The following is a 26,416-nucleotide window of genomic DNA, read 5'->3' as shown; positions in this document are numbered from 1 at the left end:
CGGAGATTTGAAAAAGGAAAAAAAGAAGACTGGTAAAACACATACCATCAGATCAAAAACTTTAATCAATGAACAAAGAAATAAAAGAAATTACAAAGTATGGGTGACTTTATCCATAAGATCCTACAACCTGTCACTGTCTTTAAAGATACACACCGAGACAAAACAAAAGGCTATTATTAACCTTTAGAAGAGTACTTAGGCCTGATTTCAGCCTAATCGTGCTTCCATGGCCCAGGTGAGGACTAGAATTGCTATGCTGATCTTTGAGATGCCCTAAATCATTTTCTAAAACAAAAAATCATACTAGGTTTTCTTTTGCTTGATTCAGACTTCAATAGAAAATCACAACATACAATGAACATCAAAGTTTCTCCAAACCACATCCTGAAAATACAGATCGAGGTACTATATTATAATGTATACCTTGCCAGAAAGGTGCACGGTACATAGTCACACACCCAGTATTTTGTCTACCATTCTGTGTCAGCCCAAAAAGGTCCATGTTTGTGGACAGGGATGCAAATGGGTTGAGCTGGCCCATTGGCCCAGCAGGCCAGCCCAAAAAAGGGCCAGGACAGGCCATAGTTGTAGGCTTTTTGGCTCAGGCCAAATCAAGATTTTAATCCTGAACCAATTTTAGGATGGGTAAAGGCTCAACTTCGATGCATTCCAAGCCCAAACCATGTATTTACATATATTATACAAGCAAGGTCCGTCGTACCGGTACCGATCAGCGTACCGATGGCAGCCTGCACCGGTCTATACTGGTCCCGTACCGCTACGGCGGTCGTACCAGCCAATTTTCCAATGAAAAGCTCCCAATACCGGATCCCACACTAATCCGGTACCGGTCCCAGCCCGGACCTGTTCGTACCGGCCGGTACGGCATACCCTTCTATATATAATATACATATACAAAATAAAATATGTGCAGTATTTGTTATATCAAGTATTTGTTTGAATTTGAATTAGATCAAAAGTCAACTAACTCCTCTAAGAGAAAATCATATGGGTCAAGATAAATTGGTTCGGGTTTGGATCAGCATGTCTCCGACTAAAATTGAGGCAAGCAGGATTTGGGCCCAGTCCAATTCATCACCAGTGCCGGGTTGGGTTGACCTTGACCCAACCCATTTGCATCCCTAGGTGGATTACATACAACAGGCATGCCAATACAGCCCAGCACAGACCAATATGATAAGTTGTGATTCGCAAAATACAATATCATACATATTGTTCCAACCAAGGTCCGCCGTACCGGTACCGATCGGCATACCAGTGGTGGCCCGGACCGGTACGTACTGGTCCCGTACCGGTTCTCCAACAATAAATTACCGGTACCGGATTCCACGTTGATCCGGTACCGATCCCCGGCCGGACCGGTACGTACCAACCGTACGGATCGGTACGGCAGATCATGGTTCCAACCAATGACCACATACACAACGAGTAGTGTTTTAAGCCTTGCCTGAAATCCATCGAAGGTGAATGAGTAACTGACCATGTGACAATCCTCATCCGATTGGATAGTCTTCACATACTATACATACGTTTGTGCCTAAAGGAGCAAATCCTTAGTAATAGTTGGCTTTGCTTTGCCTCACATATTCCTAACCAACTTTGTTGAGACCTCGCCTCATCCTTTACAAACCTTAAGCTTGTAGCGCATCTAGAAGCAAACATTGACCCGAGCCTATTTGGTTGGTTTTGGGTCAAGGATATTTTTTAACTAGGGTTAGGTATGAGTCAAATTTTAACAATCCGAACTTTAAATGGCACAAATATGTGTCAAAGCTTTGACCTGACTTGGGTCATTGAGGGTATGGTCTATTTAGGTCACAACAATTTAAGTCGAGTCAAAATTTTGGATAAGAATTTTTTCAATGCTTGGTCTTTTTTTTTTGAGAATTAGTTGCAAGAATTATAAGAATTGGATTTGATAGGTTAGGCTAGGTCAATTAGGTAACACAAAAATTGATTAGATTACAGTCAAATGGGTGCCTCAAAACAACCCATAGGTGGGTATGGGTCAAGGGGTCAACCCGATCTCGGGTCAGGTCAGGCATGGGTCAAGGTTTGTACGTTGTCCTTACTTGACTCGACTCAAACCCGACCAAACTTGACCAATTGACCCACTTCCACCCCTGAATGCATCTATATTCCTCCTTTGTTCTTCACAAGGTTTCATTGTCAACCAATATGGATAATGTCGGTCAGATACGCACTACCATATCATTCCCAATACAGGAAATTTGGTGCAACATGACTGTGTTGGCACAACATGGCACGATATAGCATATGCCTCACCAACCATTAACTAGCATGCCTAGAGCAAGCAGCATTGAGGTCCTTGGTTCTACATACCATAAAACCAAGATCTACCGAACCATCCCTAACCAAACCGGCCAAGTACCAACATGGCTCCAGCCAAGGTCGGCGGAACCATCCCGAACCGGACAATTCCAAGCCGTACGGGTGCCTCACCGTATGGTTCCGACAACGGAAACGAGACCCATTGCCGAAGCTGGAGAGGAAGAAAAGAGAGCGAGCGGGGGAGGGAGAGGGAAGGGTGGTGGACACCGGCGGAGGGCCGGCAGAGGCTGCAGAGGGCCGATGAAGCCGTGGCAGGCAAGGCCGCGGCCAGTTCCCCTATTTCGAACGAAATAGAGGCCCCTGTGGCCTCCGTCGGCCCTCCGCGGCCTTTGCCGGCCCTCCACCACTCTCTGCTAGCCTCCCTCTCCTCTCTCTCTCTCTCCCACGGTACAATTGACTCTGTCGGTACAGGCCCAGCACGGCCTGTACGGACTCGTTCCGTCGAAGAACCGGTATAGTGCCCAGTATCAGTTCCTCCGATCTTAGTTCTAGCTGTTAAAAAATGGTTCAACTCTCCATCGCGCTAGCAAAACTCCCCCACCATCCTCCCCTGCTATTAAAATAGTTCTGACTCGCTTGAAAATTAATTCCCCGCCCTCCCCCGACCCCCACTCGCAAAAACCGCCTCGACTCCTTGGTCATGGAAGAATCACCACTCAATTCCAATAAGCTCCTCCCTCCCACCCTCTCTCTCTCTCTCTCTCGGGGTCGGGTAAGGTTAGGGTTTTACGCACCCTCCCCCTTCCTCCCTCCCTCTCTCTTCATCTCTCCTTTTCTCCCTCTCCCCTTCCACTCCCTATCCCCCTCCCACTCTGAGTCAACATGTGTTGGTGCACCCCGAAACAGCATAATACGGACCAGTACGATGCCAAACTAGTCGTTGGCCGATATGTCCTCTAGTACCGGTTCGGCAAAATAAAATCATGACCATCAAACTCGCACAAGTATTTGGTGTCAACCATAGATCCTCATTCCCAACTTTTTTATGTTAAGGCTATCTATAGTGTTATTGCAAGCTCTTCCAAATCCTTTCTCAACTCCTATCTATTATACAAAAAGTACACCATCCTCCAATATCCTTTAACACAAATCATCCTCAATAATGCATGCTCATGAAATCTAAAAAAGGTTATTCATGCTACCTCCTTTTATGTTATATACTTCACGCTTTTACCATAAAACCACCTCAACTCATTATGTAGAAATGAAACTATGTTGTAATCCAACATTTCAAACCATACAATTACTTGCACCTCGTAACCATACAATATCTTAATCTACTAAAAGTTGCTCTAAGTGGGAAAACACCACATACATAAGCATTAATTGCATGGATTGTATTCTAATTTCACTTAATTAATATTCTAGACATTTATCTTGGAAAATTTATCCATGGTTCAAATTAGCACTTACCCTTTTCTTGCTCTACACAAATAATAGCTCAAGGACAACCCTTAATTAAACCAACCACAATTAGGAATATAACAGCCACTTCGTAATTGTCTCATATGATTGTCATAATGAGGATTGAAGCTCCTGGAAAAATTACAAATTAGTTCTCAAATATCATTTTTTATTTATTAATCTCTTCCATTATTCTCCATTACAATGATGCACCATCTGATGCAATAATTCAAAATTACAAATTAGTGCTCGTATATCATTGTTTATTTACTAATCTCTTCTCCATTACCTTCTCTAACTATGATATATTATCTGATGCATTAATTCCAGATATTTGGCATAGCAGGTAAATCACTATAATCAACACAAGTAGCACCAAACCACATCTCCCACAATCTTCAGAATCTGACACTTCCTCAAATTTCAGATAATTCTAAGATTACTGTGTTATGTAAGACAATACAGTTTTTCTCCCTCCTTTAGTCAGTATTCTATCTAAATGTATGTTATCTAATCTAAACAATATAATTTTTCTCCCTACTTTAATTTTGATCATGGATTAGTTTTGCTTAAAGTAGATAAAAAAATGACGAATTGCTGACATAAAAAATTTGTTGAATTGATAACTTCTATTAAAGAGTAATATCAAGGTCGGCGGAACCATTTCGTATTGGGCGCGGACCGGGACGGTTCCGGTAACTAAAACGAGACCGGCGCCGGAGGGAGAGAAGACGAAGGAAAAAAGAGAAAAAGAGAGAGAGAGCGGGAAAGGGAGGGAGGGAGGGAGGGAGAAAGAGAGAGGAAGGTTGAGGCCGACAAGCGAAGGCCGGCTGGCGGAGGCCTGGGAGCCGCCGCGCGGAGGAGGGAGCCACGGAAGAGAGGCTCGCTCCAGTCCCCTGTTTCGAAATAGGGTACCGGAGGGAGCCCCTCTTCCGCGTAGAAAGCCCCTCTTCCGCGTAGAAAGCCCCTCTTCCGCGGCTCTCCGGCCTTCACCTCCTCGCGGCGGCTCCCCGACCCTCCGCTAGCTCTCCGACGACCTCCCTAGGCCTCCTCTTCTCATTCTCTCTCATTCTCCTTTTTCCCCGCCTCTTTTACTGTGTCAGTACAAACCCGATACGGCACGACGTGGGTCCGTACCGAATCGTCCCGCCAGGCAACTGGTATGGTGCCCAGTACCAATTCCACCAACCCTGACTAATATATCTCCAGCAAGGGTATAAAGTATAAACTAACAAACTAATCATCGGTTTCATTAGACTAAACAAGTTCAGGCAGAAGCATTTTACAGCTGAAATTATTATTTAATTTTATTTATTACAAAACTTCTACTCTTCCATGAATAACCTTATCTACTGTACATAGACCTTAAATAATAGTGAAACACAAATAGGACTTACCTCTCTGCTAGCACGATTTCCAACATATACAACAATATTCATTTCAGGAAGCCACTTTCTGAATTCTTTAGCCCAGTTTGATAATGTCGAAAGTGGTACAACAACAAGAAAAGGCCCATGAATTTGTTGAGCATTCTGCAATAAAAATGGACAGACTACATTGAAGACAACAATAAATAGGATTACAGAAGATAACATATTCGAAGGATAACAAACAACAAACCTGCAGAAAGCCTAACATCGAAACCGACTGAACAGTTTTCCCAAGACCCATTTCATCAGCTAAAATTACATTTGTATCATTCCTCCAGCTGTGCTACAAAATGGCCATGTCTAAGCACTCTAGAAAAATGCTAACTAATATAACATGGGAAGTAACTGGTATGAAAGAGAATATTCTAACAAAAAGAAGTGATAACAAACCTGTTAACCAGAAAATTCAAGCCCTCCAGTTGATAATCACGAAGTGTACCTCCTTTCAGCCATCCAGGTTGCTCATCAAGCTTTCGCAAACTAGCTGAAAATGACAAAAGGAATCCAAGTAATATCTCTTCATACAATTATATATAAAATGAGGTAGGAGCTGAGAAATAGCAAAAAAGGAAAAGAACATGCTACAAGAAAAACACAAAATTTATGTTAAAGTATTTCATCATAGACAACAAAAAAGAGGACATAATGACAGAGAGAATGAAAAACTGCAATGAACTTTATGTGATCCTATAAGGAATTAGATAGGACTTCTATAACCGGAAATTTCGTTGATGCAATGGAGATTCATGACTAAAGGACGATCCATTAAGACTATTTTTCGCTCAACAAAATAATGAAACAACTTGCAATGATAAGGAAGAACCTACAAATGAACACTGCTGATATGAAGAAGCAGTTATATAGAATATCAAAAGGTTATTTAGTGTGCAATGACAATTTGATGCATACTGAATGTAAATATTGCTGGCATTAGAAACACACTTCGGAAAAAGGAGCTAACAGAACAGTAATACAGAGAATCATAACTTAACCTATACTTGTTATAAATTTATTAACTAATAACATGCACGAATATATCCCTTAAACTATGCTGTTTATAAATGTTATAATGCCAGTTCATGGAACTACAGAAGGAAAACTGAAAAGGACTCGGGTATGGAAAGCATATGGTTGAGGAATAATAACTCCCCAAACAAACTATTTCTGCCATTTTAGTACCATTCTACAAAAAACAGGAGCAATAAAAATGAGCCAAGTAGGATAGAGCAAGCAAGAGAAAAACTAAAAACTATGTGGACCAAGGTCCGCCGTACCGGTCCGGATCGGCGTACCGGTGGCCGGCCGGACCGGTACGGTACCGGTCCGTACCGGTACCGGACCACTTTCTTTCCCATCAAAAAAAAAAAAAAAAACTACAGCGAGGCGCTGTGGTCCCCCCCCCCAAAAAAAAACACCGTACCGGTGCGAACCGGCCGGTACCAAGCGGTACCGGCCGGTTCACAGAAGAAAACCGGAAATACCGGTTTTCATCTGTGTCCGGTACCGGTCAGGGACCGGACCGGTACGGCATTCCTTGATGTGGACATTGTAAACAATCAAGTCTTCACCAAAAAGTAATGAAAGCACCTTTGTTGTGGAGACCAGTTGAACGGTTAAGAATTACAAAATATACGACAAGCTTAGCCAATAAAGGTAGCAAAAGAGATTGCAAAGGAATTTAAAAATTCAAACTTTTTTAGAACTTGTCTATGGATGAACCATAGTTCACAGTACCAATTTTGGTACCCATGAAAATGCCATGCTTGTACAGTTTCAGTATGGGTCAATTTGTAGTAACCATACTCAAAACGCCCCCCATATCAAGTACCAGTTCGCCACTTGTATGATACAGTATGCTCAAAACAGGATGATATGATTCAGTATAACAACCATGATGGACAATGACAGTTACATAAAATCAAACAAATAAGAATATAAGAGTGTAGTGTTTGTTGGAAAGCAAATATGAAAAGGCACAAAGAAAGATGAAAGAAGCTAATCTTGTCAGGCAACTTGCCAGAAATTAGCTAAGGAACCTCTTTACAAAGGTTCCAAGATATATGTTGGACTCTGGTACAAAGGCCAATTTTAAGTCAGTGGCCTTCTCAATCTTCTCCTTGTTGTATCATAGAACAACAATCACCAGAACGACACACATGTGCACACACAAGAAAAGAAACATCAACTACAAGGTTATGTTGAAAAATCCTGTGACAAATGATAGACCATTCTTATGATGACCATGATACACTATCAAGCATGGTACACCATACCATACCGAACCGGGCGGTACGGGGTATACCGTACCATAACGGTTCAGTACTGATATACAGTATAGGGGGCGTACCGACACTCGGTACGTTGAACCGGCCCTTGTACCAGACATATCAACACAAAGATAGGGTGGCACCGGTATAAGGACCGATACCAAGACGATGTACCTTGCTATCAAGTTTATATAGCTAAGATGATATAAACGACCTTTGGTAAATGAAAGATGCATAATTTCATAATTGTTAAAAAAATAAAAATTATATGCTTATCGCAGTCATACATATCATTAAGTTCCAATTTTGTAGATTTTCCTTTCTTGACGGTGGTTGCAGTAGCATGAAATCAAGAAATAGCACATGCAGTTACATTCCATGTTCAGCTTATATAGGACTAAGAACAAAACAAAATGAATATATGTAGATTAATCAAGACCTTTGCTCTTCTTCCGCTGGAAGTCAACCATCTTTCCTTGCACAGTCATGGCAGCCTCACGAGCCTGTTAAGAAATAGATTAGAAGTTACATATGCATAGCAATCACAATCCACAATGCACAGACACTAAATGAAAAAGGTGACATTTCTAAAACCTCAAATAACCATATGCTGATATGTTAGACTATATTAAAAAATCATAATAACTAAATATAAGACTGGAAATGGTCTTCAGCAAGCCGACTTCAGGACTTGCTTCAGGCCACATTTTTATAGATTCAGGTTACGCCAGACTCTAAACCACAAGGTCCAGATGGACTTTATGCTGGGTGTGAGCAGCCTTTTGCCCAGCCCAACCCTAGCCAGAAGCCCAACAAATAATATGATATAATAAAAAATAATTATATATTAGATATACTGGTATACTTATTAATCCTAGCCATCCACTAAATGGATCGCTAGGATTTAACCTTGACCACTTCTTTTCTCTCCCCAAAACATTACCATCACCATTGTCCCCCACCTTTGATCTCTATTATCCTGCTTCCAACTGCCTCCTACGCCCAGTCTCTAGCTCCATTATCTTTCCATGCCTGCTACCTTCCCTCCCACACCCTCAACAACCCTCATGACTGATAGCATCCTACCTACCATTCTCCTTCCTCCAAAAAAATGGAACAAGGTAGGGTTGCAGCATCCTTGGCTATGTAATAGAGTAGAAGTAGAGGAAATGCCCATATATAGTAGTACTTGACGAGGGATGCCTTCCCACAAGAATGTGACAAGATGCCAATGGCCTAACTCCTCCATCCCCCATATCATCCAAACCAAGAACCACAATTGTGCATCTTCACTAATAGAGGTCCATGGCTCCACCACTTAATCTCCCATATTCCTAAAAGAAGCCTTGAGTTTGAAAGGTTTGGACAATGGTTAGTGGTAGAGATTAAGAGGAGGAAGGGGTTGGTGAAAGAAGAGATGGGATGGCTGAGCTTCAGGCCTCTTCGGGCCTTGAGCTGGGCTCGAACTCGGGCTCCAGCTAGCCTTGGGCACAACCTTCTAAAAAATGATCAGGCTTAGTTTTGGCTAAAGGCTCAAATAATTACTTCTGGCTGTGCTCAGGCAATGGGTGGCCCAACTGAAGTCCAGACCATTTCCAGCCCCATCCATTTATGGCTCTATAACACAAAGCCCCAAGTCATGTCCTTGTTGTTCATTATCCATCTTTACTCAAGTTGCTAAAGAAAACTTATAGTTGAACTTCCTTTTATAGAGATGCATTCTATTTGTTTAACTGTCCAAAAATTTTCCAACCAGAAAACTACAAAATGTAGGTATATAATATAAAAAGTTTTTTTACAAACTCCCTAAGAATATCATTTAGCCATCACCTGTATATCTACTTTTAACTATTCATATCACAAGCATTTCCATATTCTTATTATTCTTGAGAAATTCATGTTCGGTCAGCAACTATTCAGTCAACAGTCCGACATAAGATATAATCCACTCATCCTTCAAGAATAACAACATTCATTTATCTAGTCTTAATCAAATCTTTACCCAAAAAAAATTAAAATTAAAATCCACTGCAAAAAGCCACCATTACCTAACACATAAATATCCACATGAACTTCAAGAACACAGATACAACTAGGTAAAGCACGATAGATGGATATATAATATATACACATTACAACTCCCAATAGTTTTAACCAAGCTCGAATAACATTCAGGAAACACTAGAAAAAACAATAACTGCAAAAGGACTTTTGCATATATGCACTTGCGATTCAAAATGGTCATCTCTATCTTAAAGTAACTAATGCCAAACACGAACTCCATAATTGACAGGTCAGAATTATCTGCAAGAAGACCTCCACTAAAGGCATATCAAAAGGAATTGTTTGCCAAGAAACTAATGGTACAAAATACATGAAGTGATGAATGTATAAATGTGGTCCTTGAACTAAATAGAAAAGGTCAAACCCAAAAAAATATTAGTACAAGAACATAGCAGGATGGCATTACATAAGAAATATTATAAAGGTACATAACACGAAAAGAGAAAATATATCAACAAAAAGAAAACATAAGAAAAAAAAACATTTACAAATCTAAATTAAATTTATATAGTAGCTCAACAAAGTCCTCCAGACATTCAAGGTTATACTCATCCACTAAATACTAATAATATTGTTCAATTGGAGAAGCCCATAACAACTGAAAATTTGAAAACTCAAACATTCAATATAGAAGAAAAGCAAAGGGGATATCTATGGGTTCTTTAGAGTTAGACTGACAAAATAGTTGATCAAGGATTGGATTCTATAAATAGAAATCGGAACCAAAAGTAAAATAGGTAACAAATGACTTTTACAGCCGCCGAGATTATATTTCTTACATAATGTGATAAATAAATTGTTTTTTTTTTTTGCCACAAACTGATACAAGGCGATATCCTCAGCTACCATTATAAGACGAGGCTGAATTGTTAAACCTGGGTACCTATTGTATAGACAGCCAGCAAATATATTCATGCCATGCATATACACAAAATATCCATGCCATAGCTTGGAAGCATGTCTCGACCTAAACTATCTAAAAGAAACCATATAATAGACAAACATTGTACAGGAGCAAACTCTAGTTCTACAATTTTCTATATAACTTTAATATGTTCATCCAATAAAATGTTAATACGATCATGATTTCCAGTTTCAACGCATGCAGTACACTCTGCTCGCGAGATGCATTAAACTTTGTATCCTTTTATGAACAGGAAAGTAGAAAGAAAGAGAAACTACATTTGGGACACACAGTTCACATTTAAGAACTATATTACCTTGTATTCATCAATTGCATCCTGAGCAAATGCAATATCAGTGTCCTTTTCCCTGCAACAAAATAGAGAAACTTCAGTTGATTATCGATAAATTACAACCTCAAAGAAGGATGATATGAACTTGAATGTACTATTATTGGTTAAAACTAAAGACTAGGCTTATCATCGACCAAATCTGCATCTAAAAAACATTGAGAGGTCTTTTCTCAACAGTGCACAATGTTAATTTACCAATTGATTGCATCGAATAACAATACCTCAACATATTAAACTCTCAGAAGATAAAGCAAGCACCCAATGCTTTTCTAAAAATTTCTAAAATTTTCTGCTGATGACTCAATTGAATATCCCAACAAGCAAGGTTTAAAATACTTGCATCGAGCCCTGTCCTAGTATTTTCTTGTAATGGTACAGGACAGTCCTGCATCCCAATACCATGCCTGGATGCATTTTTTCCTTTTTATATTTTTTCCTCTTTCTCTATTTTTGTCCAAATGCCCCATCCTCATGATTTGACGAATGAGAAAAGAGAGCATGGCCACCCCACCCCCACAGCTCTCTCTCTCTCTCTCTCTCTCTCTCTCTCTACCCCTCTCCCCAAAACCAGGCAATCCAGTCAGGTCGTGCCTTGGTACTAGCCAAACTGGCCTTCGTACCAGGACAGTCCTGCATCCCAATACCATGCCTGGATGCATTTTTTCCTTTTTATATTTTTTCCTCTTTCTCTATTTTTGTCCAAATGCCCCATCCTCATGATTTGACGAATGAGAAAAGAGAGCATGGCCACCCCACCCCCACAGCTCTCTCTCTCTCTCTCTCTCTCTCTCTCTCTACCCCTCTCCCCAAATCCAGGCAATCCAGTCAGGTCGTGCCTTGGTACTAGCCAAACTGGCCTTCGTACCAGCCAGTCCAAAGTTCAACCCGTTTCCACTGGCATGGGTCGGACATCCTGTCCCATGAAGGAACCAGGTGTCCCGCATCCATCCTAGATACTGATTTTTGGTTAAAATGGTATGATACTGGTGGTACTGACCCAACCCAATGGAACCTGATCCTTGCCAACAATGATTCTACGCTGCAATACAATCTCCTGAATCATTTTCCATGAAAGTTACACTGGTGGAACGGTGGTGAGCAGATAAATCTTTTACCTGTAGTCAATATTCAACAAAATATATAGTTAAATAAGCTATTCAGAATAGAATATCACACACTGCCTTCCGTAGATGTTAATATAGCAATTGCTTCCAACAACTTCAATGTAATACCACTCAGAATATAGCTTATCTCACACCTTGTTCCCAATTTTATGATAAGAAAAGTGTAATCAAATCCCACATTCATGATCTCATGATTGATGGTAGCTCATCAGAACATTACATTCTAAGCATCTGCCGTGAAACATTCTTTGTATGACCTCAATGAATTTCTTTCTTGGTGGGCAGAAGATAGTTGATAAGGTATAGAATGTTCGACCTCCATGGTTTTGTTCCTAATGACCATCAAATATTTGCACACTCCCCTTGAATCACATTAAACTCTGTGCACACTACAAGTTTACATGCTTTTAACTTAGATATTAAAGCACCTCTTTCTAGGCAGAGCTAGATTGTTGAATGAATACCATACATTTAGGATATGTATGGATGCAAGGGAATCTTTGGAAAAGGAAATGAAAAAGAAGAATTTTTCAAGGAAAAGCTTTTCAGAGATTAAGAAAGAAGGATATGTAGTTGTCAATTTTCCATCAAAACAAAAAAAATCAAAAACTAGATTTTCCAAGAAAAGCAAGTTTTCCAGGTTTTCTTTGCAATGGACAAGCCCTAAAAGCACACCCTTAGAGTAATGTGAAGAAATTTTGAGCATGCAGGACTTAAATAACCAGATCCAAAGCCATATTCCTCAGCTGTTGAACAACTTGTTCATTAGTTTCAATCTTACAACATTCTCTCATTAATATGAACTTACATCTAGGCACTGCAGAGAGGTCTCCAATAATGCAAATTCCTTTAAAACCATAAAGTTATCACTCCCTGCAGAACAAAGATACGTATTTCAGTACTTTGAGTTCTTTGATTCTTTTCCTTTTTACATTCAGCCAACTCATCAATTGTGCTAATGCTAATAATGTATTCACCGTTACAACAAGGGATACACTACACCTGTTAGTTTGTATGAGTTTTATGCCTCCAATCTGCTACTTGAAACAAAATGCAAATTTATTCCTTTGACATAACAGTAACTTCTTTACCATCTTATACCTCTAAAACTCTTCATGACTAAGTCTGCCTAGTGCCTACTCTCCTGCCCAATTCTCTATAATATTCATTTTTCAATTCATCATCAACATAATTTTTCCCTGCAAACAAATATTTCCAGATAGAAGCCAAATAGATTATAGATAGATCAAGTGGTGCATTAATATATTCAATTCAAAGCATTGCCCTGCAAGCACAAGGTCTGTCGAGTGACATTCAAAGAAGTTGATTGCAATTTCCCTATTAAAATACTGGCATGCGCTCACAGATGTTAGCATCTCTTGTTCATGGGTACTATAGAAGACATTTTTACCACTCCAGAGTACATGATAATTCAATCCACTTTTAGTCCCTCTAACTCCAAAATTTTCCATGTATTAACAATCAATAAATCATGCCATGGCATTCATAGAAGCTACCGCCAAGCTAACTTACTGATATCTTATTAGATAATATGTATCTTCCTCCATGCAAGTTCATTTCATGCCATGATCTATCCAACAAGACCAATATTCTTCCCCTACTTTGTCATGCAACTCACTAACCTTCTAAATCACAACTCCTTAATAAATAGCATATCCAATGTTTAAAAAGGCAGAAGTGTTCAGAGTCTTAAGTCTTAACAATACAAGGCTTAAACCTTCAGGAGTTTAGCAATCGGCATAAGCCTCATGGATTCTTCTGAGAGGCAGAGAAACATAAGTAATAATTTGATAACAAGAAAAGTAAATGTTGTGGGAATTCTGTTTGAACTTCATTGGAAATGTTGATATTTATCATGCATCCCATACATCAACTGAGCACAAATATCAATTGTTAATGTACAATAACATGACATTCCATACGTACACTAGAAACTTGAGTCCAGACAACTCATTATGAAAAAAAATGATAAAAATAGACAACAAAAACTTGTTCCCTTCTATTTGGTTGTGGAAATTATCAAGAACTAAATTGTATGCCTCCAATCGGCATAGTTTAAGAGTACAACATGTGCAACTCACATGAACCACCTAGTGTGGTACCTAACCTTACATGTTATAATGCCTCAACAGTTAGCAGATTAATACAAGCAGCATAGCCAAAAAGATTCGTCAATACTACGAGATAAAAGTAGCAAAAAGAGTACTGACATGCTGAATGATTATTTAGCATAAAGTATTGTGAATCTACCTTAAGGTTTTGCTTGAGAATACTTGACAGTATCTAAATACAAAGAAATTAGGATACAAAATATACCAGGTTGCTTCAGCATAAGAAAGCCCTTGCCACTTGACTAAATACTCAGGTACCACATCATCACCAACTTTACTGATTCTATCCGCAAATATTCTTTCTACCTGATTATTGTACAAACGAAGACCAGTTAAAGTGCCACCAGAAGGAGAGAAATAGGAATTCTAAATAATGCAAAACAGATGAAACAAAACCTGGCTGTACTGTTTAAGTAGGTCTAAGTCCATTTCCTTGCTTACATCATGAACCTCAGCCTGTTACAGGAAATCCCAATTTACTTTAAATTGGTAATTTGTTAAAAAATAGGGTCTTACGACAAAGAAAGACTTTCCATATAAAACAAAACTATAACATCTATTTGAGGAGTATCAAATGAGATGCCTGCTTTTCCTTCCAAGATGCAAGATGAAAGGAAAACAATAGAAAAACAATAAAAGGAAAACAAGGAAGACCATCCGACATAAAAATTCCGTAAAAATAACCTTAAAAGACCTAGTAAAAAAAATATATACTCTCATATCGCAACTTTCAGCACCCAAAATACATGAATATCTGAATTGGCAAGAGTGGAAATGCGAGCACTAAACTGAAATTTGACAGAAACTAAACTCTCAGCGTAAGCAATCAAATTCTAATTCTCTTTGCAAATAAGTTCAAACATATTTCCTACCCCATTCCACAAGCATGCTTTCATGACATTTTCTTCAAACCTACTGAAACAATCCTTCCACATTTTGTTGCTCTATCATGCATATAAATATATCCACCAACAGAAATTTAATAAGAAAAGGCAATTACTTTAGCATGCCAAAACAAGCAATTTCTTTAGCTTAAACTTTATGAAGAATACCAAACTCTATAAAGCAATGTATGTTGTCTCGGTACCGGGCCCCGTGCTGGTGCCAACCTGTTACTGTGTCAGTACATCAGTACGAAGGCCGATTTGGCATATCGAGTGTTGGTATGGCCCCCATACCGCGTACTGTTACCGACAGGTATGGTACGATATACCCCGTACCATCCAGTTTGGTACGGTATGGTATACCTTGCCATAAAGCATTTGAAGGTCCAATTTCTCAATTCATTATATCATGCTCTTTAACAGATAAAGACACGAGTAGGTTGGAAAACTACATTTTATTAAACTAATTTGCCCCCTTTGCTCTCTTTTCCGATATTCATATTTTGACTTCCCAGCTCCTGATGTTGATGTTCTATCAAATTTTCTAAGAAGTTTATAATTTTCTGAATGTTAAAAAAATTAACCAAAACAAACTTCCACCAACAACTCAAGGTCTTTACACTTGCACCCGATTCCTGGTGGAGAATTTCTAAATATTTTCCTAAAAACACATATCTAGGTCTCTAGTCTAGAAGGATCAATTACATTCCAAAGAAAGCTATGTCTCGGATGAAGGAAGTTTATTCAGCATAAAATGTAGCAGACTCTTATCCTTTCTATCAAAAATACCGACAATAATCTCCACCCAAGAGGAGCACAGCATATCAATCCTTACCAACAAATTAGCTAAAATTATAATCCTTCATAAATAGGTTTGTTTCATATAATTTATGAAAAAATTAACTTTCTTAAAAATCACTATATTTCTTGAACTTGTCAACACAATATCCAATTTCAGTATCTCACTAGACAAAGTATCAAGTGGCCATTCAGCATGAAAGAAATCTCAGTAAACTAACTGATCTCAGGGCAGATGGCCTACTATAGCTTTAGCTCTTAAGGAGGGTACTGCCACTTTAATTATTATTTTAGTTTATTTTGGCTAGTTAGAGACGGCTAGCGTAAATGGACTTATACTTAAATGTCATCAAACAGGGGTAGTGTAGTTCCTCTGCAAATATTCTGCAAATTAAGACTTCATTGATTGCAATGTGAAAGGCAAATTGACACTGCATCAGTTTTTTTCAAATAAATCGATTAGCCTGTAGTTGAAAGATATCTCACCATTTTGAGCAACCAAGTTATGAAGAAGAAGAAGAAGAAGAAAACAAAATTTATGCATTAAAACAAAGGGAAACATATCAAGTCCAACACCATGTCACTCATCAAACAAAAAAGCAGAATATAGCCAGGTATGATAGTACCTCCTCACGTGACAAGGCCCTTTTGTATTTTCTTTCTTCAGACACTCTTTTCATGTAGTTTAAGACCTTTTTAAATCCACTAAGCTGCCATTCACCATGTAGAGTTAAAAAAGAAAACTTAAACCTCAGAAAGCAAGACATATGGATAACAGTAAAAATAAAATTAAAGAAAAAAGAAGGAACTGTTTGCACATTTACTTAAAATAATCACTATTTGTGACCCACGCTGTGATCTGAAGGCTCACATTATGAAGATCAGAGATCGATTTCCATTGGCAGTGTAAATATGACTGTCCTTTCCATTTTATATAAAACTCCACTTCATCCCAATCAGGTTCCAAGTCCGACATGGTGTTCAATACAACAGGGAGAATTGATTGGTTGTTCCTTGTAGCTTCTTCAGCCATACCTTTTGGCTGGTACCAGACTACCCTTTCGATTGTATCGCCATCATCTTCTTCAGCATCCTCCTGCAAAACCTAGACACAAAAGATGAACAAGAATTTTAAAGGTGTAGCATGATTAACCACAATCATGGCATACCACATTAACTCTGATCCGGAAGTCATTTGTGAAAAATATTGGGTCTCAATACAACACTGAGTCTACAAGATAAGAGCATTATTCATCAAATTAGAATGTACTAACCACCAAAGGACAACTTTATAAGGTTTGTGTCTATCAGAATAGATCATTGATGGACCAATAACCTCATTATTGCCAAGCATGTCCTCGTTAAAAGAAATAAATGATCAAGTCCATCAAACCAAGCTCCTAATGTATTGACAGCTGAAGGGGCAGCATCAGTTTCAATTTTCAAACCCTCAGCATAGCATTTACAAATCAAAGCACATTACCACTGAGACAGGTTGAAACCAATAACCCAGCTTGTGATGTCATTCTCTCGAAACACCTTAATGATATCATTCCATGTTGGTTGCACAAAAAGAAAAAATACACAACATTACATCTAGATTTCCAGAAAACCAAGGAAACAAATAAAATTATCCTCAACTAATCTAAACATGTATCTGACATACATATAGGAACTTGAATGGACCAAGTAAAAGAACTGCAAAGGATATATAGCCCAAAAGCTACAAGGAAACAAAGTTTCTGGATATAGAACCACACCTTCTGGGACTTGTTTGCTCTTCCTTCATCATTATCTTCACTTTCTTCACTTTCAGCATACGAAATTTTTTTCACTGACCTACCAGATGTACGAAGCTCACTACTATGAGAATTCACATTCGCAAACATGGTTGATCGACCTCCAACTTTTTCACGTAACTTGAATGATCTCCTTGTTCTATGATCAAAGTCTTCATCAGTATCATCTTCTGAAACTTTTCCTGATGAATATTCCTCATCTGAGAAAGTTTTCCCTCTTTTTCGTCGACTATGTACAGAAGATTTCATTTCTTTGGACTTCAGATTGTATCCAGCTTTACGATGCACCTTTCGCCGGCGATCAATAAAATCATCTTCATCAGAAAGATCGAGATCCTCATCATCGTCGTCGTCGTTGTCATCATCATCATCATCAAAATCATCGCTCTCTAACAATCTTGCCTGTTATAGAGTAAGGCATAAGTGCACATCAAAACAATGAATATATTCAATTTAGCTACCAACATGACTACCTGGTTAAAATATATGAGGAACGAAATGAATATTATTGTCTTAATGTAAAAATGTAAAAGATGAAATAGAAGCTCGTGAAAGTGTGAAACACTTTCTTTAAATGCAGAAAGAAATAACCATATCCTCAGAAAGATGCAGCATGCAATATTTAATAAATTAGTAGCTATATTTTGCAGTTTCTCAGAGTCCAGCAAACAAAAAATTTAACTTCCAAGCAAATAATGACATTATCAAAGATCTGTTCTAACTACAATATGACACCTAAGTATTTTGAAGGTAAAAACTCAACCTAGGCATGGTCTCCATTCCAATCACAGGTTTGTCCTAAATATAATATTGCAAGCAAGAAGAAATAATCATCCGCTAACTCAGCAAACATGAGTGAGGAAAGAACATGACTGTCTGAAATCAAATCAATGCACTAAACCAATACGTGGAAAGAAAACTTTTTATTTAAACAATAACAATAACCAAGCAATGATAGCACAGTTGCAAAACAATCAACCTGCAAACAATAAATATAAAATGAAAAACAAAGTTAAAAGAAAAGAGATAATTGAAATTATAGATACCCTTCTTCAAGCACGTTTTGTCCATAAGCCATATTATCAAGAAAACACTGATTACCTGATTCAAAAGTAGTAAAAATATCTGCATAAAATTTGAGAAGGAAAAGAAAGAAGGTACAGAAAAGTGAAAGAGAGGGAGGGGGTACAGCACACTGCACCATTTCATCAACATTGTGATAAAAGGATTCAATGACAGCATATAAGAAGAAAAACAGCATTAAAAGAAGTCCCAGAAAAGTTTCAAAAAATTGGTTTCGGTAGGGCGAAATGTCTTTTCTATTTTTGGCAGTGTCAACAGTTTTGCCTAGTTTTGGAATATTTTTGGTTGAAAGTAAAAAAAAAGAAACTTAAAAATGTAGATTGAAATTAAAAAATAAAAAACATAGATTAAAAATAGTCAAGAACAATAAATGTAACAATTTAAAAATGTGTTTATTGTTTAGGACCTTTCGTTGTATCTTTTTGGTGCTTTCCCGTTAAAACAATCAATAAACTATTTTTTGAGAATAAATTGGGCAAAAAGATAATGTTTAGTGACTATGATATCACCAGAAATGAAACTTCTGGTAATAGAAATGTTTACAAAATTGGAGCTTTAGGATGGCCAGGACCCATGTCAAAAAATGAAATTAAAAAAAGAAAAAAAAGTGAGTTCCCCCGAATCTCTTTGGAATGTCATAGTGCCAAGTAAAAAGACAGACTAGTGCACAAGGCTGCCAACACTGCAGAATCTAGAGAGGATTAGATGTATGCAGTCTTACCCCTCTGGGCAGAGAGGTTGTTTCCATGAAAGCTAGAATGCCAAGTGCTTTTAAATATTCTGAATACTTGCAATATTCAAGTTTAGTCTTGACAAAATGCTTCCCGACATTTAAAGAATAAACAAAGGCAACTAGAAAAAAAAAACTCCATATATATTAAATTTGGCCCCATAAATTAGCATTGGCTGAAACTCAGAAACTGACACTAATATTAGATTTATTTTAAACCGAAATCAAATCTTTTGGTTTCCATATCTTCCGAACAAAATTTAAGACCATAGTCCCTGAATATGCCACCATCACAACAAACATTTCACCTCTTTAAGGTTTTATATTAATAGAAGACAGAAAGTTGATTTTCTCCATACTCCTTCAAGGTACATGACTTTCATCTAGGAAATACTCCAATCCCTTCATAGCTTCCACCATAGGGCAAATGGCACAATTAAACCTGCCCTTGATATATACACACACACACACACACACACACAAACACACATATGACTCTTCAGCAGACTCCAATCTAACAGCCAAGATTCCATAGCTCTGCTCAATGCTTTTCGTCTCCTGGCAGCCTGAAAAAAACCGAAACCATAGCTGATGAAGGGAAGTCATACGGAGTAGATGTTCAAGCGTCTGAGCTCCCGAGCACATAGCGCATGTGTTGTCAGCCTTCATTTCCTTCTTGGCATGATTCTAAATTACAAAAAAAAAAAGAAGGTATCTTCTGCCAAAATGATGCTCCACACAAAATCTATATCTGAAGTTCTGAACCAGAACTTACAAATTTCACCCCTTATACTTCAAACTAGAACGTTTTTACTAAGAAAACAGTACTGGTAACAATAACAATAATAATAGTAACAACAATAATGACAACAACAAAAACAATAATGATTCACCACTTCTCCCCTTAAAATTTACAAAATCCTTTTCACTAACGACAGAAAGTGGCTGACTTCAGAATTTCCACATTATTGGTAATGTGCTCTGAAACGTGCACCCACACTTCCCAACTATCTCTCACTTCGATACTCCCAAATGATTATACTAATTAGGGAGATCTGGTGGAGCTTGGAAGCATTGAGACCTAGACACTCTTCCCACGCCAAAGGTCATGATAGAATCTAATTATTCTGCCACTCCTGTTCTGAAATTTTCCCTTGTTTAGCAATCAAATGGATTCTCATATCCTTTCACAGCACCACCACAGATTAATAGCTCCCCCCACCCCCACCCCCACCCCACCCCCCTGCCCGTTCTCCCTTTAATAGATTTTCCTATAATCAGCCCTTCCAACCAACCCCTTTCGGCATTTCCCTAACTATAATTTTTTCGCCCGAGAGTGCTACATTCATGCCCAAAAATCCCCCTCTTCGAATTCCTCAGGCTTTTCTTTCAATTCAAGCCTTTTCCCACCCTAGAAGATGAATTTGCTTGCCGGGATCCCAACCTCTCTAGTCCATCCACAATAAATCATTTGGCATTCTTTCAAGTTTACGTGCAAAGAAAAGCAGGTGCTTTGAAGACAGACTTCTAATTTATAGCAAGTTGATTTCTCCCTCCTATGGCAAGGAGTCTATTCTTCAACTCAAAGCTCTTATATACAATTTCCCCACCAAACAAACCCAAATATGAGCATTCAATCTACCTGCTTCAAAGAGAGCTTCAAAAGTTATGGGAATGAGATCCCAAAAGACTTACTCAAACTCTTAACTAAGTGTGTTTCTACTCAAAAATTCAGTCAAGTTGAGCAAAAATTCACTCAAGTTTAAACTCTTAACTAAGTGTGTTTCTACTCAAAAATTCAGTCAAGTTGAGCAAAAATTCACTCAAGTTGAGAAAAAATAGAACTTAAAATTAACAGGTCAAAAAAAAACTCAGAAAAAAAAAAAAGCATTGTCATCATATGGGAGATGACTAAGTCAACCAACCCCCTTTACACACCTTGACATGTTTACTATTTCTTGGTCATCGCTATTATCAAACAGGCAACTAAAATATCTAACAGAAGTTAGAAGATTGTCTTACAAACTTCATAAAAAATAAAATTGGAAAATAAAAAGGAATTGCCTATGGACCTGCAAATAAGTAGCTCATGACGAAACCTAGTTACACTCAATCTGATCTGATTTTTAAGAATGTGAGATGAGTCCAGGTCTAAAAGTTTAGTCAAGGTCATGTAATTATATTCCCAACCAGAATAATATCATCCAACGATTCCCATCAGTTTTACCCATGCACGCCCCCCCCCCCACCCCGCACCTTCGGACATGCGCGCACGCCAAAAAAAAAAAAAAAGAAAGAAGGACCCCATTCACCTCCTACCCAGGCCTCTGCCACATGATTTCTGATTGTGAGGACACTAACAAGCTAGCAAAACACAGACCTATGAACAAGGTCCACCGAACCGATACCGAGATCCGTATCGGTCGACGGACAGTTCGGTACCGTACTGACACAGGGTATGCTTGAGCATGCCGGTTCAGAACCAGCACGTCCTTTTTTTTGAGTTTTTCAAGTTGATTTAATTAATAAGAGATCTGCTTGAACTTTTTCAGTGATTTTAAATCTAATTTGATATTTTTTTATATTTCTATGATTCTGGTTTAACCTAAATAATGCATCTTAATATTTTAAAACGATACAAAATATAAAATAAATAGTGAGATGCCGCATGCTACAAGAAGCAAAATAAATATCCTCAAATCAAGTAGTAAGATAAAAAATTTAAAATAATACAATCAATTGCATATATTTAAAATACAACATACATATTGTATCTAAAATCTTGTCGACTAGCGATGCCTCTCGTAGATATCTGAATCATTAGTATAGTTAGGAGGCATATCAGCCCACCCTCTAACCAAGCGGTGTTATAGTCTTGTATGTTCATCCTATAAAGAACATGCTCCAAGTTATAAGCACTCTCGAATTTCTTGTTGAAGCTCTAGCTCTGAGAAGTGTTCTCTGACTAATAAACTAGCTAATAAAACGACTGTGAAGGAGCTCATCCAAATAAGCCGACAGCAAAATCCGACCCGTAAGATGCTCCGGGCTAAGTAAGATAGTAGCTACCGGAAGATGCCTCAGACGCATCATATCCATATCCGTATTCGTATAGATCATAGACTGTCTGTGGCTGTGAGCAATAGGATCCAATATACGACTCAAAACCTGATACGTCTATAAATCCTACTCCACATGAAAAATCATTTGTAGTTGTGTGTCCTCCTTCGGCCTTTCCAACACTTGTTTTTAACAAAAGAAGCAAAGAGGGAGAGGGCCTGGTTTCGAACCGGGTCGACTCGGTGCAAACCAGACAGTTCGCACCGAATTCGAACGGAACCGGCCGGTTCGAAATTCGTTCCGGCAAGTTCGAGAGCGAAACCAATTCCAATAGGCGAATCGACCCAGTTTTCCACCAGGTCGGCTTGGTACCGGCCGAACTTGGTGGTTCGGTCCGGTTCGGCCTACCCTGCCTATGAAAGTTTCGATTAAAAAAACTGAAAAAGGACAAAAGTGCCACCTAATCTTAAATAAAACGAAAGAACCATGAGTTTTGGCAGATTGGTTGCTAAAATTACTAGAATTAAGTATTCTAATCCACAAAGATTCATACAGAATAACAACACAAACTAGAAAAACCTTGTACTTTTGGTTTGAAAAGTCATGTGTGGATCAAAACTTTAATCACTGAGTATTATAACATGAATATTTTATCTTTAATAAAAAAAATGAATAACACGAAGAATCCGTCAATATTTAAAAAACCTACAAGCATGTGACTGAAAAGGTAACTCAAGAGAGGACACTCTGACCACCAATGTTCCCATGAAAGGTTTAATAATATGGTGACATGAACATTGGCATTGCAATTTAATATTATTTTTACAATAAAGGTTGAGTGGTGTTCAAAGTGATAATGGAAAATCATGGTTGGCAGCCAGAACGAGATAAGCATTGACATATATAATTCAGTAATAATCTTCCTGCTTGCACAAATGTCATGACCATTCAAAATGGTGTAAAAATAAAAGCATTTTCTAAAGCATACTATTCATTGATCGAAAAACTACAAATATCACAAAAGGCATAGATAAGCAACATAAACTTGTTGGACTGAATAAAACCAAAGAATTTTAAATATAAATATAGTAAAGGTTGTCAGATAAGCTACCAAGATACAAACAAAAAAAATGCATAATTTAGCCAAAGGCCTACAAGACAATTAAGTCCAAAATTTTTAATCACCAGAGGTCTTTGGAGCCATATAACAAAATAACCACATCTGAACATGCCCCTAAAAAAGGTTATGACTAAATGCCACAACTGGGTAGCTCTATGAGCAAATTCAAAATATACATAAATTCAATATATATATACATAAAGAGAGAGAAAATAAAACTCCAAAATAATGATAAATTATGAAAATGTCCAAGAGCAACCTTGTTTTTTGTGCCCTTTTCTGTTTCACTAAAATCTGGCTCGAAATCAGCATCATCTGGATCATCTTCTGAAAGCAAATAACCAGGAGTCTACTTTATTAATACTGTCTTTAGTTAAAAAATAAAGCATGTAGGTTGCATTCTAGTCCAAGGACACAAAAACTGCATGTAAAAAAATGTCTTAAAAAAAATTCACCTTCTTCCTCATCTTCTTCCTCATAATCCTCATCATCATCATATTCATCATACTTTGCAGACTTTAAACTCTTTGACTTGTTCTTGTTCGTTGAGGATGGCTTTGGTGACAATCTTGAACCAGAGTTGCCAGGACGGCTTAGTGGTCTGCAATGCAATGAGTCACTCTGCTCCTCGCCATCCTGCTCGTAATAATCATCTGATAGCATTTCTTCTGCAGGTACATCAACCTGCCCTCTACGAGATCTTCCACCATCTCCCTGTCCATCTAATTCTTCTAAAGGATTACCATCAGAATATTCCTCACCTCTATTATCATCATACTCTGCATCTTTAGAGTCCCACATTGGTTGGCAGTCCCTCCAGAAATTTGATCCCCATGGACCAGGAGCTGTTCTCCTTCCAGGCTTACCAGTGGCATTCCCACCAGAAGTATCACTCTGCTGTCTACCAGCATCAAATGGCTCTTCTTCGCTCTGGTGAGTGTCTTCTGCCTTTATATCAACATCCTTATCGCTAATATTCACATCTGCATCTGTATTGCCTACAGAGCCATATGCATCCTCAGCCCCACTGCCCGTTGCCTTCTCATTCAAGTCATGCGCAGATTCCATCTTGCTCCCGTAGCTCCTGAAGAATGCCATTGCACTCTCACATAGAAGTGTCCAACGTGCACCTAACACTCTCGCTGCCAACAAATAAATAAATAAATAAAATCTTTTAATTCCATTCTATCTTAATTGGCATTCGCTAGTCCGTAAACCAATAACCCTGTTTAATCTAAAAGCTGTAAAGTTACAAAGATGGTAATAAAAAAACTTAGACTCCAACATAATTCCAGAAATTAGCCTCACTCTATGAAAATAAAATTTCCAAACCCCTATTGCATTCATAAACCCTAAAATCCAATTCCGGAAACAAAACTCACAATTTTTTTAAAACAAAAAAAAGCATGTTATTAAAACAAACTCACAACCATATCCATATCCACAATCAGCGTACCAAACGATCAATTTATAAAGGAAAAAAACGCAATATAACATATTAGAAGCACTATCTAAACAACACCTTTAAAGAACATGAAATCTCACCCAAAAGAGGGGGGGGGGGGGGGGGGGGGGGGGGGGGGGGGCGACCAACTACTATCAAACAAGCAAGCAGCAGCAAATACTCCACCTAATTGGATAACAGAGCAATCCGAAGTCAAACAGAATCCAATCAGAAAAAGACCCAACAAGATCAGCCCACGGGATTCCACCCCGATCGACCCCGAAAACGTCGAATCCAAGCAAAAACCAGACGGATCGGCAAACAGAGACCCTGAAAACGATCAAACCAATCGCCACAACCCTCAACAAATCCTAGAATCGAAGCGATAGATTAGAAGCAAAGCCGGAACCGATGCGAGACGGCTCGAAGCCACAAGAAAGCGGGACGGACAGAGGATGGAAACAAGACCAGATTCAGCGGAGAAGAGACGTACCTCGGAGAACAGATGAGAATCGAGGGGAAAGGGGGGTTTATAAAGTGGCAGCGGCGCGCAGGTTAGCAGCCGTGCGCCGGGGGAGGGGCGGCGGTGGAGAGTGGGAACGGGGAGGGAGAGAAAATATTCGAATTTTTTTGAGATTTTTATCGTTTTTTCCAAATTTTTTCGGTCTCGGGGGCGAATCGGCGGAGGCAGAGGGGAGGGGGTCAATCGGTAGCGGGTTTCGGCGATTTATCGGCCAATTTCGGGCCGCGGGCGAGGGGGATTTCGGATTCGCGGGTCGACGCCTCCACGCGAGAGAGAAAGGGAAGAGAGAGAGAGAGAGAGAGAGGTGAAGAAAGATGATGGGAAGAGAAAGGGTGAGATCACAGATAGAAGGCTTTTTTTTCTCCTACGGTGATGCGTTCTATATAGCGAGGGCGATCTCTCTCTTGCTCTCGATTCTCTCTCTAACGCTCGTTTAGGTCACCCTAATTCCCGAGACATGAAGAGAGAGCGGCCAGTGGAAACATGACACGTAGGAGAAACTCTAGTGAAAATGTGCACCTCGGAGGTGGATACGCGCTTGTGAGTTGCGAGAGGGGGCGTCTCCCGTGTCCGTTCGGACACCCCAACTCTGGGCCTGGGGGTGAGGGGGCGTCGGTGGTCCGCGGGGAGCGTTTAGGGATAATGTGGCCTGGCTATGTGGCGATGGATGGGGCAGAGGGAGGCCGGGAGTCGCCACGATGGGGCGGCCAGCGATTGGCCGCAACTCGAGTCCGGGGTATGGTGTTCTGCAGGGGTACGATAGGGAGGGATGCGTGTCTTGCGTGGCAACGAGACGTGGCCATGAGGAATTGGGCTGTGTTTCGTCCCTATCTTTGTGGTGTACGTCTGCGAGACAAAGCCACCCGGCCTGGTTCTCAGCTGAGACTTTGTTTGACTCCGCCATTGGATCAACGATTAAAAC

General features: G+C 39.0%; 1 protein-coding gene across 4 annotated transcripts in view; it reads right to left on the bottom strand.

Moving 5' to 3' along the window:
- Window positions 1-25,847, bottom strand: part of LOC103714655 (protein CHROMATIN REMODELING 5-like) — a 49,520-nt gene extending 23,673 nt beyond the window's left edge. Inside the window, exons 1-13 of one of the 4 annotated variants that reach the window (XM_039132812.1) lie at window positions 25,465-25,847; window positions 23,983-24,669; window positions 23,787-23,851; window positions 17,496-17,936; window positions 16,607-16,831; window positions 16,362-16,445; window positions 14,450-14,509; window positions 14,259-14,359; window positions 10,762-10,813; window positions 7,917-7,980; window positions 5,601-5,694; window positions 5,401-5,488; window positions 5,178-5,312 (exon numbers count right to left, since the gene is read on the bottom strand). In XM_039132812.1, the coding sequence (XP_038988740.1) occupies window positions 5,178-5,312; window positions 5,401-5,488; window positions 5,601-5,694; window positions 7,917-7,980; window positions 10,762-10,813; window positions 14,259-14,359; window positions 14,450-14,509; window positions 16,362-16,445; window positions 16,607-16,831; window positions 17,496-17,936; window positions 23,787-23,851; window positions 23,983-24,625 (2,052 nt within the window). In that variant the 5' untranslated portion in view covers window positions 24,626-24,669; window positions 25,465-25,847. Of the gene's footprint in view, window positions 1-5,177; window positions 5,313-5,400; window positions 5,489-5,600; window positions 5,695-7,916; window positions 7,981-10,761; window positions 10,814-14,258; window positions 14,360-14,449; window positions 14,510-16,361; window positions 16,446-16,606; window positions 16,841-17,495; window positions 17,937-23,786; window positions 23,855-23,982; window positions 24,670-25,464 lie in introns of all 4 variants that reach the window. The other 3 variants (XM_008801981.3, XM_039132811.1, XM_008801982.3) reach the window with 3 other exon arrangements.
- Window positions 25,848-26,416: the final 569 nt, after the last annotated feature.

Source organism: Phoenix dactylifera, chromosome 13 (genome assembly GCF_009389715.1).
Source record: "Phoenix dactylifera cultivar Barhee BC4 chromosome 13, palm_55x_up_171113_PBpolish2nd_filt_p, whole genome shotgun sequence".
Classification (NCBI taxonomy): Eukaryota; Viridiplantae; Streptophyta; class Magnoliopsida; order Arecales; family Arecaceae; genus Phoenix; species Phoenix dactylifera.
The sequence above is the reverse complement of the archived record's forward strand: the minus strand, read 5'-3'. Positions and strand labels throughout refer to the sequence as shown.